Raw genomic sequence first — 14,674 nt, 5'->3', positions numbered from 1 at the left:
TGAGTCAATAAAACTTTTCTGCACTGTTAACCATATCATCCCCATTCCCCATCCTCACACAGGATGGAGGATTAGCATAGAAAAAAGCAGTTTGATGAGACTCGTGAGTAATCATCGATAATTACCTGAAGATGGGCTTTCAATACAGCACAGGGGCCAACGGGCTACTGTGGTCCTCAGTGTATAGTGAGGAAAGTAACCAAAGAGAAAGATGTTATTTTACACTTGATGTTTTTACTTTTCGTGACCACTTCTGGAGTAACTATTACCAGTTAAAATGCCACAAGTGAAAACAAATAACTGTACAGGGTTCAGGTAAGAGCTATAAAAATTCTATCTGAAAATTACTTCATAATGAAAAACTTCAAAAACTCAACTCTTACAGCTTATCAACAAAGCCACTTACTGAACAAGTAAACCCTCAATCACAATCCATAAGCAGCTATATGGGGAATAAAACTGTTAAGTGCTTCACCCTAGCAGACACAAGAATACCAAAATTCAGTGGCTGGAATGAAGACAGACAAACTCAAAATAGAAATAAGGCTCATATTTTAACAGAAAGGATCACTAAGTTACTCCATTGAAAAATTTTGAAGTCAAGATTAGGTGCTGGACTTACAGGAATTAGTACAGGGAAGTCCGCAGCTTTGTTAAACAGCAAATGTAATCATACAGTAGAACTGTTGCTTCTAGCCATGCATTTTACAGATCTGGCTGACATTGTTTAGCACTGACACTATACTTACCTGGTAGCTCTCAGGTAGATTTCGAGTGTAATTACCTAGTTTTAGTTAGGAAAGCTGCAATTAAACAACAAAGTCTAGTCATGTAAAAAGAGAGTATTTATACCTTACTTTCCTGAAATTCTAGCCGCTTAAGAAATGCATTCTGATCTACAGGTTCTGAGGTATTACCACTTTTCTTCCCTACTTTAAGTACAGTAGACACCAATAGCTACCCGAACACAAAACCAGAAGGCTGGAGGACTCCATCCAGAAAGTGCCTATGAGGTTGAACAACTTCTGTTGAGCTAAAAATAGAAGTCAGAGTCTTTTTCTTTCCCTTTCAGCATCACAGTCGACAAAATGCAAGTGACTAAAGGGTGTCAATAAATAGGAGAATAAGAATGAGTCATGTTTCTATTTTTGGCAGAGCTTAAGGAGGTGCTGTCTTTAAGCAGACATTGGCTATTTCTTTCCTAATTCATTCAAGCTCCTTATGTGGCAAGGGAGCCTTCAGAGGCAGATGGCTAGAGAAAAAGACATTTCAATTCTATTCTCCATTTAATCCAATAAGGAGGAAAGGCAGACTGGATAAAAATCACTGAGCTCTAAGGGAGACAGTGTTTTGCTGACTAACTTTAAGTTCTACCCTCAATTTTTGCTTCTATGGCTTAATAAAGCATAAACAACAAATCAACAGGTGACAGCATCTGCACTTTAGTTATACTAAAACACAAAAGCTAAAGGAGTCCTGCTTCTAGTGAAGTATGGAGGAAGGATAGCTTTCTACCTCAAGATACCAACCCACTCAATGCAATCCATTACACTTTCAAGAATTAAACAGGCCACTATGCAAGAGTTCTGTCTAGTTATCCAGGTAACAAGGTTTGTGGAGTATTATCAGAGTAAGAAAGGAATAGCAAACGCCTGTAGACCAACTGGCAAATCTTGAGAATAAAGCAAGTCACAGGGATGCTCTAGGCAGCCATCATTTCATTGGTTAGGATTTAACTCTGAAAACAGCTCAAAGCTCACAGACTAGTCTTCTCAGTCTAGCCTTTAATTGTAAAAGGATGCAAACATGTTAAATAAAGTTAGAGTAATTAGACCAGCCCCTATGCCACAGAAAAGTCCATCAAGAAATTATATACCACTATTCTGTCATTGTACAGAGTAACTATGACAATTCAAGTGCCAGTTCAAATTTTTTTAGGATGTTTACTGTAATCTGAAGTCTGTGTATTTGTAATAGGCTTCTAACGCACCCTGAAACAATCTCCTACATTGAACACAATCACATCAGAAAACTGAAGCGTCTCATGTTGTAAACCTTGGCATGAAAGGTATGAAGAATAGCGCCAAGACCTATTTGCTTCAACTAAAACCACACATGCCAGCCAACAAGCAATGGAGAGTTATGAGATTTGGCAAGTACCTTCCATTTTTAAAGAGAAAAATCTGTATGATAAGGGGATGCAAGTATGCGTACGTACATCAGTTTCTTAATAGAGAAGCAGAAGAGTAAGGGCTTAACTTGCAGTAGCAAGTTAATTCAGGAAGACAGTATAGGAGAACATGACTTAGAAAGGTTAACGAGCCATAACTTCAAACCAAAAATGACTCCTTGTGCACAGAATTTATTCAGCTTAGGCCATCCAAGAAGACTAAGCAAGCTCTGCTACAAAAAGGATGTATTTGAACAAAATGTCACCTACTGCTGTATGCTTTCCTTGAAACAAAAATGAATGGCTTACAGACAAATGCTGCAAGTGCAGCTGGCTTAAGTGGAGCAGCTCCAGGAGGAAGCAGAACACTTCAGCCAGAGGAATTAAAATGTGCAGTCCTTTTCACAAAACCACTGCCTAGTTTCATTCATTCATTCGTGAGGGAAGTAGATGCAGTGAGCTTTTCTCATATGGCAAGAGTTTGTCTCCTTGTTTTCTAGGTTTGAAATATGTGGGCCACCAACAAGGTGCAAGTCTTTCTGTGCTTAATGTACAGATTTTGGCAACCACAGCCTTGAAGTGTTTGTGAAATTCCTAAACTGCTCCGATGACCTCTTTATTACAGGTGGCTTAGGACCACAGAACCATATTTTCAGAAATAATTACTCTGCAGTCTAGTCTTTGACACAATTCTTGCCACTGTTGTGAATCCTCCTGAACTCCAAGGACACAAAGAGACACACAGCTACCGATGCACAGAACAGAAGAGAGACCAAGGGCAGGCAGCAGACAACTCTAGACACTTAAACATTTATTTGGCACTTCATTATATATTTCTTAAACATAAAAGCCAACATTCAACAGCAGCCAGCACAGAAAAGCAACACAAGTGTGCATATATGCATACACTCCAGTAGCACGGCACAAAGGTGAATGCCACGCCAAAGCCAGGACATCCCGTAGAATTCTCTACTAGCTCAGCCTGCTCCAAGACCAGGCCCTTGCTAGATCTTCACATCCAGGAGGAAAGGACGGGAATCCCACAGCCAGAACATGAAATTCCAGTCCTGGATCCTGATGATGTCCTGGTAGATGTGTTGACTTCTGAGTTTCTCCTTAGCATCCAAGTAAAGCTCTCTCCAGGTGTCTCCAGCTGCAAAGCTGAACTTCAGCAAGTTCTCCCTGATCACCATATGCTTCAGGGAAGTTAAGGGCATGAGAAAGACTCCTTTCTAAGAGGATATTTACTAGGGGCTTGGTATATTCATTTCTTTTCCTTCTGATCTCTCCATCTGCAATTCTCACAGCCAGAACAAACCTCACATGGGACATTCACTGTGAAAGTCACAGCACAACGTGCTCCTTGGGCACCATCCCACCTCCTAACACACACTGAGTCAGACATGCCACCCAGTGGCGAGTGCCTTGTCAATATAATATTAAAAATCTGAAACCAGCAAAGCAGCTGATACTGAATAAATAGCTTCATGTTTCTATTCAGTTTTCCTGCTAGATTCCAGTAATCTGTCACTTGAGTTTGTGTGTGTATGTGTACATACTGACCTGTACACATACATGTATTTAGACACACACATAGATCTATAAATATAATACTGTATGGGGAATTTAATGTGTATGTACATTCGATTTTACAAATTAGACAAACACACTCAGTTTTATTTTTTGCTTAAGCTTAAAATGGCATGTGGAATTTCTGTTTCAGGGCAAATACCCCCATTCCTCCAAAAAAGCCCTCAGTTATTTCAGTTCCCCAAATCTCTGTGATTATTTCTTATGGCCTAGTTGGCTTTAGACTAATTCAGAACTTCTTCCACCTCATGGAGTCTTCTGAAGAGAGAAGCCTTCTGAAACAAAGAAATGCCCATGGTGAGGAGGTGGACCTGAGCAGCATTCACACTTTGTGATACACTTGACTTTTGCAGGGCAGTAAAAAACTGGAGGTGTTTTCTCAAATTGAAACTTCCCTTTTTCAGCTGCAAGTCGAAGGTATGTCCTGCAGTGTCTCACAGGCCTGGCTATACATCCATTCAGGGCTGCGTTAGCTGGTAGACATCAGGCACCTATGGAGATACAATCAGGGAAGTTATAAGTAGCAATACAAGGCCCATCCTGAGTTACAGCTCCATTTTACAGTTAATCATCCCATCATCACTAAATAAAGGGGGAGAGGGGAAACTGCTGATGGTATTGCTAGGACAGTTGAAGGAGTCCCTTAACACTCCACTAACTCAGCTTTGGGACGTGATGAGCAAACACCACCACAAAATACAGAGAAAAAAAAACATGTGTTGCTCCGATAAGAAAAAAAAAAGTATTTAAAGCCAAGGAACCAATTTCAAAGGACAGGGATGGTCATGTTCCTGGCTTTCCTCTCCTCTAATCATTTAGGACTATTCATTCGAAATGGATGGACATGAACCATTCCAGGCAACTAGAGTTGCTCTGCCTCAGCGTTTCTGTTTCATGGTCTTTACACCAAAAGGGATGGAATCATCTCCATTCAGTGTTGAAAAAATCCAACTCTGAGAACTCACTAACTAGAGCAAACAAACAATACTTCCAGGACCCTGCTCTGACATTCTAGTTTGCTGACTTCCAGTGAGTACAGAATGAACTATTAGACCTCTATAAGACAGAACAGCTGCAAAACACAGGCACAAATGAGCAGCACATCAGCACATACAGACTGACAGCAGGGTTTAATACATATAGAGTACAAGCTTATTTCCAGGAGAAAAAGCAGGTAACACTGCCATGCTGTGGCATTTGAGACTTTAGGAGGAAGAACAGAAGCAAATTAGTGGGATACATCACAGTCTTCACTTTAGGCTTCCGTTTGAAGATTTGGTTAGTTTTTTTTATTATTCTAAGAAGTCGCTCATTTAATTACAGATAAAATTTCTCTGTTCTCTGAGTACTACTCCCAGCCCAACTGTCTTCCCTTCATGTTCTTGGTTCAAGGCACATAATGTTATAGTGCTAAAATAATTTTAAGAACTTGAACGGAAAGAGTCAAAGGCCTTGAAACTTTCACTGCTGCTAAACAGTGTATTGCCAGAAAGGCTTGGAAATGGGCATGCAATGAAGCCAAAAAGGGCCGCCCGTAATTTGGGTACTTTCAGCAATAACTGTCTTCCTTTGTGTTACAAACTGAATATAGCAATTTTTTTCCAACAGTTAAATATTTGATCCTAGAACAGCTACACAAATTAATTTCTTTCCAAGGTGAGTGTTCTGAAAAGATGAAACTTGATACAGGATCACAGCATAATTCAGGTTGGAAGGGACCTCAGGAAGTCACCTGGTCCAACTTCCTGTTCAAAGCAGGGTCAGCTATGAGGTCAGACCAGGTTACTCAGCATCTTATCCTGTCTGGTCTTGAAAACCTCCAAGGATGAAGGCTATATCATTTCAATTTTAACCACCTGTGAGGAGACAGATACACAACAGTGGATTGTAAGCTTTTGCATTTTACTGCAGAGAAATAACATTAATTAGGATGTAAAATATCATAGAAGACTGTCTGAAACATGGGTTAATCAGTTTGTAGGTTTCAACCAGTACTAACTTGGGACAAGTTAACTCCTCTCCTCCTTATTCCATTTGTTTGATGCTGGTCAAACCTCCCCCCACTCTCAATCATAGAATTAGACATTTAATCTGTGTTAAAGATGCCTTTGGGAGGCTCTTACCTTCATTCAGATGAACTCTGATGACCTCATCAGGATTTTTTCTGCATGTTCTTTGGTTGTTCCTGAACCAAAAATGACTTTTTGTCTGATTAGAGGAATGTAACAGTGAAATCAAACTTGGAGGCAGGAACTCAGGCAGCCACAGGCAAACATTAAAATGGCAGGAAGTTGTCGGAGATAAATTGGCTTCAAGATCAATTTATGAGGTGGAGTCTAATGACCCTCAAGAGATGGCTGAGATTTTGCCAAAAACCTTTGAGTAGCAAGCCATTTGGAAGGTACTTTTTCCAATCAGAGCTCAAAAATCAGAAAGGAAACTTTCACTAGGGACTGTCAGATGTTCAGCTAAGTGCACAGCTGCTCAGCATTAGCACATACGAAGAATACTTTACAGACTGTGTTACATTATCATGCTACAAACTTTCCACCAGTGCTGAGCATGCATTAAAAGTCACCGCAGGTACCAAAACCTACTGCCAAATCTAAGCAGTAGCATTTGTGAAAGCTGACTAAAAGCAACAATGAGAATATCCCCAGAACTTTCTGGGTGAAAGAAGCTGAGGTGCTGGGGAAGACAGTGACCTCCGGAATGCAGAAATAACTGGGAGTGTAGAACTAGCTCTCAGCAGGAGCTTTGGCGACTTCACGAATTTGTCTTATAGGTCAGCACAGTTTCAATATTTCAGTGTTTGGCTGTTGATCACTGGTTTGTTCAGACAATGACTTACATAGCCTTCATTACCACTCAGTACAGAAATTTTGCACTCTCTGCATGGACAGTGAGAGTCATATTAGTTATACTTAAATTGACAGATGCAAAATTTGGTCTCATCATCTGTCTTTGAAAGAGAATAAATATTGCCCACTGCAGACAGTATATCTGGCTCCATGACCAATGCAATACTCAAAGCAAGCTATACAGATAGTCAACATGGCGCAAAGACAGACATATATCTGTATGTATGTGAAGGAGAGGGAGAGACAAATGCCAAAACTGACTGAAATACGTGTCTGAATACCTTCTTCTGGAACTACGTATGTATGGATTCTGGGGATCCAATTTCAAAAGCAGTATTTACAGCTCAGACTTCTTATGCCAAAAAGCTTACAATGCAGCCACGTTATTGGAAGATAAATATCTCAGTCTGCAAGTTAGCAAGTCATCTTCTATTCAGTTTACGTATTATCAAATACATCTTCTTAAAAACCAAAAGAATAAAGAGGGGAAACTACAAGTATATGATTTCTGCCCCTATATATGGACCTCACTCTAAACAAGAGAAATTTCATTAAGAGCAAATTAGGAATGGAAACAGACCCCAGAACTTAAGTACTGTCTGGTAATCATTTTGTCTGAATACATAGTCTGTAAGAGCTTTTCTTTGCATCCACTGGGGACTCCGATAATGAAATTGGAGCTTTAACACTTTTCCTTTATTTTTCTGAAAATGAGTATTTCTGTTCCTTCAACCCAGGAATTCTGGATACACCTCCGCACAAAAACCCTCCCATCTTTTTACTCCCATCTACTGTACAGCTGCTGTGAGAACTGCTGAATGGAAAACAGTGAGCAAATATGTGCAACACAGAACTGGACTGTTACTCCACCTGAAAGAAGTGACAGGATTCACCATGTTCCTGTTGCTGTTCTACCAGTGGCCATGAATCTACTAGGAGAGAGATTAAATGGAAAACTCTAGAAGAGCAAAATTAACACGGCACACATTTTCAGTAAACAGTACCGCTGTTTGTGTTATTTTGTCTCGTTGCTCCCCCTGTATAAGTTTTCATCACTGCAGCTCTGCTGGCTCTGTGTCAGTGCAAAAAACCAGTAGAGCACTGTCTGTAGAAATTTTGCTTCTTCCTTCTAATATACCTTTTGTTTTTCCATCTCTTCCTACTTAGGAGAATCAATTATACTATGATTTTTGGAATGAAAGGTGGTACATAAAAAGTCACGCACTGCATAAAAGCCACATTGTAAGGCATTTGTACTAGTTCCAGATTCAGTTGTAAAAGTCACTTTTGTTCTTACCATGCTTCCATCGAGGGAAGCCCCACATGTACGGCTTACCATGCTGGAGTGTATCTCCAAATGGTTCACAATTACAGTTCCCCCTCCAACCGCTGAGACTACAGCAATTGTTTCACAGGAGGGTCCATTGCATGATGAAGTCACTTCCGGGCTAAACGCAAAGCCAGGTCACAGCCCAGACCATTTAACACAGCCAATAACATAACAGGTTTCAAATTAAGGACAGGAGAGGTGAGATGAGGAATACTAGTACTTGCATCGATCGCTCAGTCAACAAGTCTCAGATCTGCAGAATAATGAAGTCCAGCTAGTCCTCATTTTAATTTGAACATATACAGTCCTGGACTGCTCTCAGATTGAGTAATTTTCTTCTAGATGTCCCACTGAATGTATGTAGCCAACCAACCATTTCACAGATGGTTCAATACAGCTGCACAGAGAGTTATGGAGGCAATAAAACACAATGGAATACCATATTGAGAACAAAGCTATAAGAGGATATTGGCAACTGTTATTACTTAATACTTGCTGATCAAAACCTTCATGGCCTAATTGACAGAACTAGATCGCCAAAAAGAAAAAGAACAGAAACATCTTAGAATAAGAGACAACAAAACCTGTCAGAAGAGTTAAAAACAGACAACATGCACACCTAAGCCAATGAATAGTTATTGACAAAGCACTGTTTGCATGCATGTTAGAAGTCACAGAGATCAAATCTTCGCCTTTGTAAGTAACCAACCTGTTGCTGCCCTTCACTTCATCCAGCTCCTTCTGCAGTCTGGCACTCTTCTCCTCTTCCTCCTGAAGCTTCCTCTTCACAACACGGAGCTCCTGCTGGGCTTCACACTTAATATCATTGGCTACAACCACGGCAGTCTGCAGATCAGCTTGAAAACGCCTCCACTCTTCTGTATCTTCCTAGAAAGAGCAATCAGAACCCCAAACTGTTTGCTGTAAAGTGCATCTACTTGAGCTGAGCACTCAGTTATTGATCTCTCTTTCAGTGCTCACAAGTGACCAGGATTTCACCACAAGTTCAGGATGATGCCAAGGTCAAACTAAATACTTACCTCTCTACACAGTACCAAAGAGATTGCCAAAGAAGAAACTGATGCTAAGCTCTTCGCTACAACACAGAAAGTACCATCAAAGCTCTTTCTGTAGCTATTGACCATTCAGACTGGTGATACTACTACAAGCACTGTCACTGAAGAGCTCATTGCTACCAACAATTCATGAAGCAGGAACAGCTGATCCAAAGTAGCAGAAATTCACAGGTGGAAAAAGCAAAAGTAATTTGCAAAGGATGTATTATATTTTTCCTTCACAGGCAAATCAACAGCTAGAAATGAGTGAAGAGAATGGAAAGTGAAGGATGTAGAAAGAAATTTCTACAATTTTTCTAGAAAAATACAATGCTTCTCTCAAATCCAGTACAGCAGTGAAAGCTCAGCTTAGCTTTATCATGGAGTCTAAGCCTTACCTTCATTTGCTTAGTCAGAGCCTTCAGCTGCCTCTCTGTATCTTGTTTTTGTTCTTCCAGCTTCATTGCTTTAGCTGGGAACAGTAAAAAAAAGGAAGACACTACTAAATACACAAGGGCAAGTGTGAAAAGTGAAAACAGGACAGAACAGCGTATTTGGTTTCACTTCCAAATAGACCAAACTGAAATTGATACTCTGTCAATGGATCAGGAATGGAACCAACAGTAAATTTGTTACTCAAACACCTCTGAAACAGGTCATTATTTTAAGGCATTAAACCAGATTTCATCTACAGAACCACATGTGCAGGATCACTTACTCGACACACACACCCCGGAGCAGCCGCTCGTTCCACCAGGTGGCAGCAGCCTTTCCACAGCGTGACAGCAATCCCGACTTCGCATTGCTTACCAGAGGTTTTTCCTAAAACCTCTTAAAAAGGCCAGCAATTCCAGCTTCTGGAATGGGCAATACATCCTTCGCTGAAGAATGAGGCTGGGAGACTGCCTCCAATTCTTTTAACAGTTAGTGCTATAGAGATAGTGTGACTTTTGTGCGTGGACAGAAAGGACTGGCCAAAATTGGAACACTAAAGTGAGGCCCTCATCACACAGATCAGGACATGCCTCCTCCTCACTGTTGCAGCCATAACTGAGCCCCCTGAATAAGTTCACTTAAATCCTTTCTTGAGCTCCACCTACTTTCTAGGTCACTGATGAGCTGGTTATTGTGAAGTTTTATAGCACGATGTTGTTCCACCTGGTCCTCCAACTCAAAAATGGTCTCTTTCAGGTTTTTTATATCTGCTTCATTCTCTGATGTTTTTTCCTGCAGCTTCTGGCTGGTTCTGCTCAGTTGCTCAGCCTGCCGGTCACACACCTCCTTCAGCTGACCACACTCACTCTCAGCCTGGAAGGGAGGAAAGAAAGCTGCAAGTCTGTCTATTTCTTAAGAGATATCACGCTTTTGAGATTTTACTGGGCATCTCGTGGACTTAAGAACTGAACCTGTGTTTTAAGCATTCTATAACCTGAGTTTCAATGAGAATGAGACAGTTTCAGGAAACACAGATGAGCTATGAATGTCAGTTTTCTTCCCTGGTAATAAAGATAATAAAATAAGATGCTACAAAGGAAATTAAGTTTTCTATACAATGACAGTAATTCCAAACCAATCTCTGCAGGTAATGAACAGAGAGGAACTGTATTCCTGGAAAGCTCCCCATCTATTTATGTATCACATTATGAGAGTGATATCACTGCCTTAAGGCCAACACGACAATCAGTTCGTCCACATTAACAATTTTGCTGCTTTCACCATATGCATTGTCAATGGAGTGTGAAAACATACATAGTACAGCTAGCTACTGCAGATAAGTATTTCTGGCTATAGGACATCTGGAACGACTCAAGGGGGAATCTGCTGCACTTCAGTTTGTTGGCTCAGGCCCACAGATCAATGCTTCCAGGTCTGGGGGGAAATCTGAGTATGAACAAGTTATGGAAAAGCAAAGTGCAGGCTGCCAATTCAGCAAGCAACACTGGCACAGCCTGACTGAAGGGCAGCCTTACAGAAGCCTGTGGTCTTGTTTGGGTGTCACAAATAGCCAGCGATTCAAAACAGCTTAATTTGAGGGAAAGGAAGAGTAAAAAAGAAGGAAATCTGTGGTTTCCAAACCAAGCACTAGAAGTTTGGTAGAGCGTCTGAGCCCTCAGCAGTTTTTCATTTATCCTTCATAAACTGCAGCTCCTGTAAGCACTTGGGAGCTTCTTCTAATAACTGCATTTGCTGTGGTCACTTATTTAAGCTGAAAGGACATCTGGATTCTCCAGATCACTCAAATCACAGAGGTGCTTTTTGGCAATGCTTTCTTCCTCTGCAACTAGCCAGTTTTACCATTCTTCTCATGATCTCTTCCCCGTACAGGAAAGGCTGCACACACTGACTATCATTCTTTCTGCAGCAGAATAATCACTGGCTTGTGCTTTAGTAACACTTGTTCCATGACACTTCACATTGCAGCTCTCTTCTGAATATTCAGGATCAAACAGAAAACAGAAACAGTAACTGACTTAAGCTTGCTTGGAGCAAAGCTACAAGATGAGGAGAGAAAAACTGTTCTTAAAAAAAAAAAATAATATTTTTTTGCCATTACTTTACCTATTCTAAACCAGAATGAAAATAATCTCATCCAGAGCTTGACCATGCATCATTAGTCATGCTGCTGTAAATGTCAGCTTCTCTGAGCATTAGCTCGTGTCCTTGCATTCTTAGGACCAATGACACCTATAGCTCACTACTAATTAATCATGATTAATTATTCAGAATTTAAAATTCACTGCTAACTACTCATTTTCTTCTCTCCATCTGGATTACCAAGAAATTTTCACTAATATTTGTTCACATAATATCCAAGTAATCTTTTATTGACCTGTTCTTTGCTCCAATTTTTATAAACACAATACTATGAATTACCATAGTAAATTCTACAGAAGATACTAGGCGAAATTAGTTTTGAATTTATAAATGCAGCTATGCTAACAGTTATTCTTGGAAAAATACGCATATAGCAGCAGAAACTGACAGTATCATAAGACTCCAGTTTCCATTCAAAACTAATTCATGCCACTTAAATCCTGGAAACTTATAATCAACAGCTCAATAACACTCTAAAGACCAACAATTACCTATTTATGGAAGGACAGACAAACAACCATTATATTTTACAGCTGTTACTGCTTTACCTTAGATAGCAGACCCTGAATGTGCTTCAGTTCACTGTTTGCTTTCAGCAGCTCTTGTTTAAGCTCAGTGCAAGATGCTTCTAACTGGTCCTTTTCTGCATGAGCTACTTTCAGCATCTCTTGCACCTCAGAGTTGTCAGTAGTACACCCCATCGCATTGATTTCTGCAGCCTTTTGTTTCTCACTCTCTAACTGAGTTTTGAGAGAGCCATTCTCAATTTTTAGACCTTCTAAGGCAATTTTACAGTCCTCCAGAGTTTTTGCCACTGTGCTGTTGCTCTGCTGTTCCATTTCTAGAAGTTTAAGCAGCTTCTCATTTTCTTCTCTCAAGCTTTTAATCACCTGCTGGGCATCTTGATGCTCCCTTTCTAAGCTTCGTAGGCTGCTGGTTAACTGTTGCTGAATGTTGAGCAATTTCTCTCTTTCAAATTGTGCTTTTTCAAGAACTTCTGCACATTTCTGTTCCAGTTCAAGGACTTTCCCCTCCTGAGCTCTGCTTTCTTCATTCTTGGATCGCTCTTGAAGGAGAGTCATTAGCTTCTCATTTTCTTGGCTCAGCTGTTCTGCTTTATCCCTATGTTGACGAAAGGAAGTTTCCAGGAGAGCTTTCTCTTCCACTAGCTTCTCATTTTCTGTTGTCAGCTCCTGCACCATTTGCTGCTGATCCGACAGCTCCTGCAAAGTGGCTTGTAATTCTTCTGCTGTGCTGTGGTGATTCTCCTCCATTTTTTGTATTCTCTCTGTAAGCGATGCAACAGAAAGGTCACTAACATTGTTTGGAGAACTTCCTGTAGTGGAGCATTTGGAACCTTTGAAGTGGTTGCTGTTGGAGGACGTTGGCCTGGAAGGTACATCTGCTATATGTTCAAAATCGGATGCATCGGGTGACAAGGAAGCTTTAGTTACATCACTGCTGGAAGAACCTGAATTGCGCAGTGCACCCCCATTCACACGCTGCCTGTGCTCATCCACTTCACTTCTTGACTTATTTTTTGATGGGCTTCCAAAACTGGATTCTTGGGTAGTTGGGGTTGGGAGGCTGCTGTCACCTCCACTGCTGGTTGTTGTGTCCGAGAGGGGAGAGTTCTCTAAATAAAGCAATTTTTCTTTCAAAACACGATTTTCCTCTCCCAGGCTAGCAAGCTCTTTTTGAAAAGTCCTGTTTTTTTCCTGAAGGGTCCATATTAATGGATCTATGTCAACAGGTGATACTGTTTCTAAATTTTGGTTGGAAGCACCCATTCCTTCAGCATTAAGTGACCCCTTCTCTTTGCATTTCTTCAGTTCACAACGGAGTTTGGTAATTTCAGAATCTTTTGTTTTTGCTTCTGCCAGGAGTTCTTTAACCTGAGATTCCAGAACAGCCTTGTCACCAGTTTCATTCTCTTGCTTGGACTTGCTAGAAGGGCGCACGTGTTTGGTAGGAGTCAGTGTTCCAGAAGAGGTGGGGCTGGGTTGTGTTTTCCTAGTATTGGCCTGACCACGCAATACAGCTCTCTCTCTGGATACAGACGATGATATTTCCCGGGGTGCTGGAATACCTGTGCGCTTTGCAGCTGAAACTGTTCCTTGAAGAGAAAGAGATGAGGCAAATTTAATTAGTTCATAAAGAAAACAAGTCATAGGACAACAACACTAGAGCAGCCTTGGAAAAAACACCTGAGTGTTTGAATAGGTTTAGTCATGACAGTGTGTGGATTCACGTTTCAAAGGCTTGTATTATTTTGCATTTCTTCCTCTCCTACCCCCCGCAAAGGAACAATCTGCTGAACTTTTTCCCAGTATAATATAATATTGAGATGCTGCAATACATGAACTGCAGTCCTCAATACCAGGACATTAATTATTTGAAAATAAAAAAAATATTATTTATGCTGCTTTGTGAAATGCTGAATTTAAATCTATTAATTCCTGGGGAAAAGTTCAGTAACTTAAGAAAAGATACCATCTTTGAAAAAATGTATTTTTATCACACATGAATATTTTATCGCGCATGAAGCTAATGTATTTGCATTATACTCCATTTATGCAGATCTTCATAAACAGGTCTTATGTTGACTGCAGGTTCAGTGAAATACAGAACTGTCTCCTGACACTTCTAACAAGGACAATTGTGTTGCTGCAGCTTCTCGCAGAGACGGACAAGAGACTTTTCGTGTTATAAATTCCCATCATCTTACAAAGGAAGAGCAAAAGGAGGTTAAAAAGTTGATGCTGTGCTGTTTGGTTTTGGTGGGTTTTGGGGGTGGTTTTTCCAACCAACTTAACAGCAAAGCATTATGTGATTACAAGGGAAGTAAAGTTTCTGAGAAGCCAACTGTCATCTTCCAAAGCTCTTTTTTGGAATATGGGACCATCAGTACTGAAGAAACAATAAGAGCCATCCTAACCATGAACGTATTAAGAAGCTGGTTAAAAAAAAGCAGCTGGTTCAAAGGGGAGGCCGCTACAAGTGACAACACTATGAATTTAAGAAATTCCTTACTCAGAAGGAAAAGCCCTAAAGTCTTGAGTTATGGTACAAT

At 40.5% G+C, this 14,674-nt stretch overlaps 1 protein-coding gene across 12 annotated transcripts in view; it reads right to left on the bottom strand.

Moving 5' to 3' along the window:
* SPECC1 (sperm antigen with calponin homology and coiled-coil domains 1) overlaps nucleotides 1-14,674 on the bottom strand; it is a 100,464-nt gene that overhangs the window by 31,299 nt on the left and 54,491 nt on the right. For 8 of the 12 annotated variants that reach the window (XM_075439861.1, XM_075439865.1, XM_075439866.1 and 5 more), the window contains 4 exons: nucleotides 12,150-13,717; nucleotides 10,107-10,314; nucleotides 9,405-9,478; nucleotides 8,661-8,839 (listed from right to left, as the gene is read on the bottom strand). In XM_075439861.1, coding sequence (XP_075295976.1) covers nucleotides 8,661-8,839; nucleotides 9,405-9,478; nucleotides 10,107-10,314; nucleotides 12,150-13,717 — 2,029 coding nt within the window. Of the gene's footprint in view, nucleotides 1-125; nucleotides 4,252-5,492; nucleotides 5,617-5,883; nucleotides 5,946-8,660; nucleotides 8,840-9,404; nucleotides 9,479-10,106; nucleotides 10,315-12,149; nucleotides 13,718-14,674 lie in introns of all 12 variants that reach the window. The other 4 variants (XR_012765892.1, XR_012765891.1, XR_012765894.1 and 1 more) reach the window with 4 other exon arrangements.

Source organism: Opisthocomus hoazin, chromosome 20 (assembly GCF_030867145.1).
Source record: "Opisthocomus hoazin isolate bOpiHoa1 chromosome 20, bOpiHoa1.hap1, whole genome shotgun sequence".
NCBI lineage: Eukaryota > Metazoa > Chordata > Aves > Opisthocomiformes > Opisthocomidae > Opisthocomus > Opisthocomus hoazin.
Note: the sequence above shows the minus strand (reverse complement) of the source record. Positions and strands in the feature narration are given on the sequence as shown.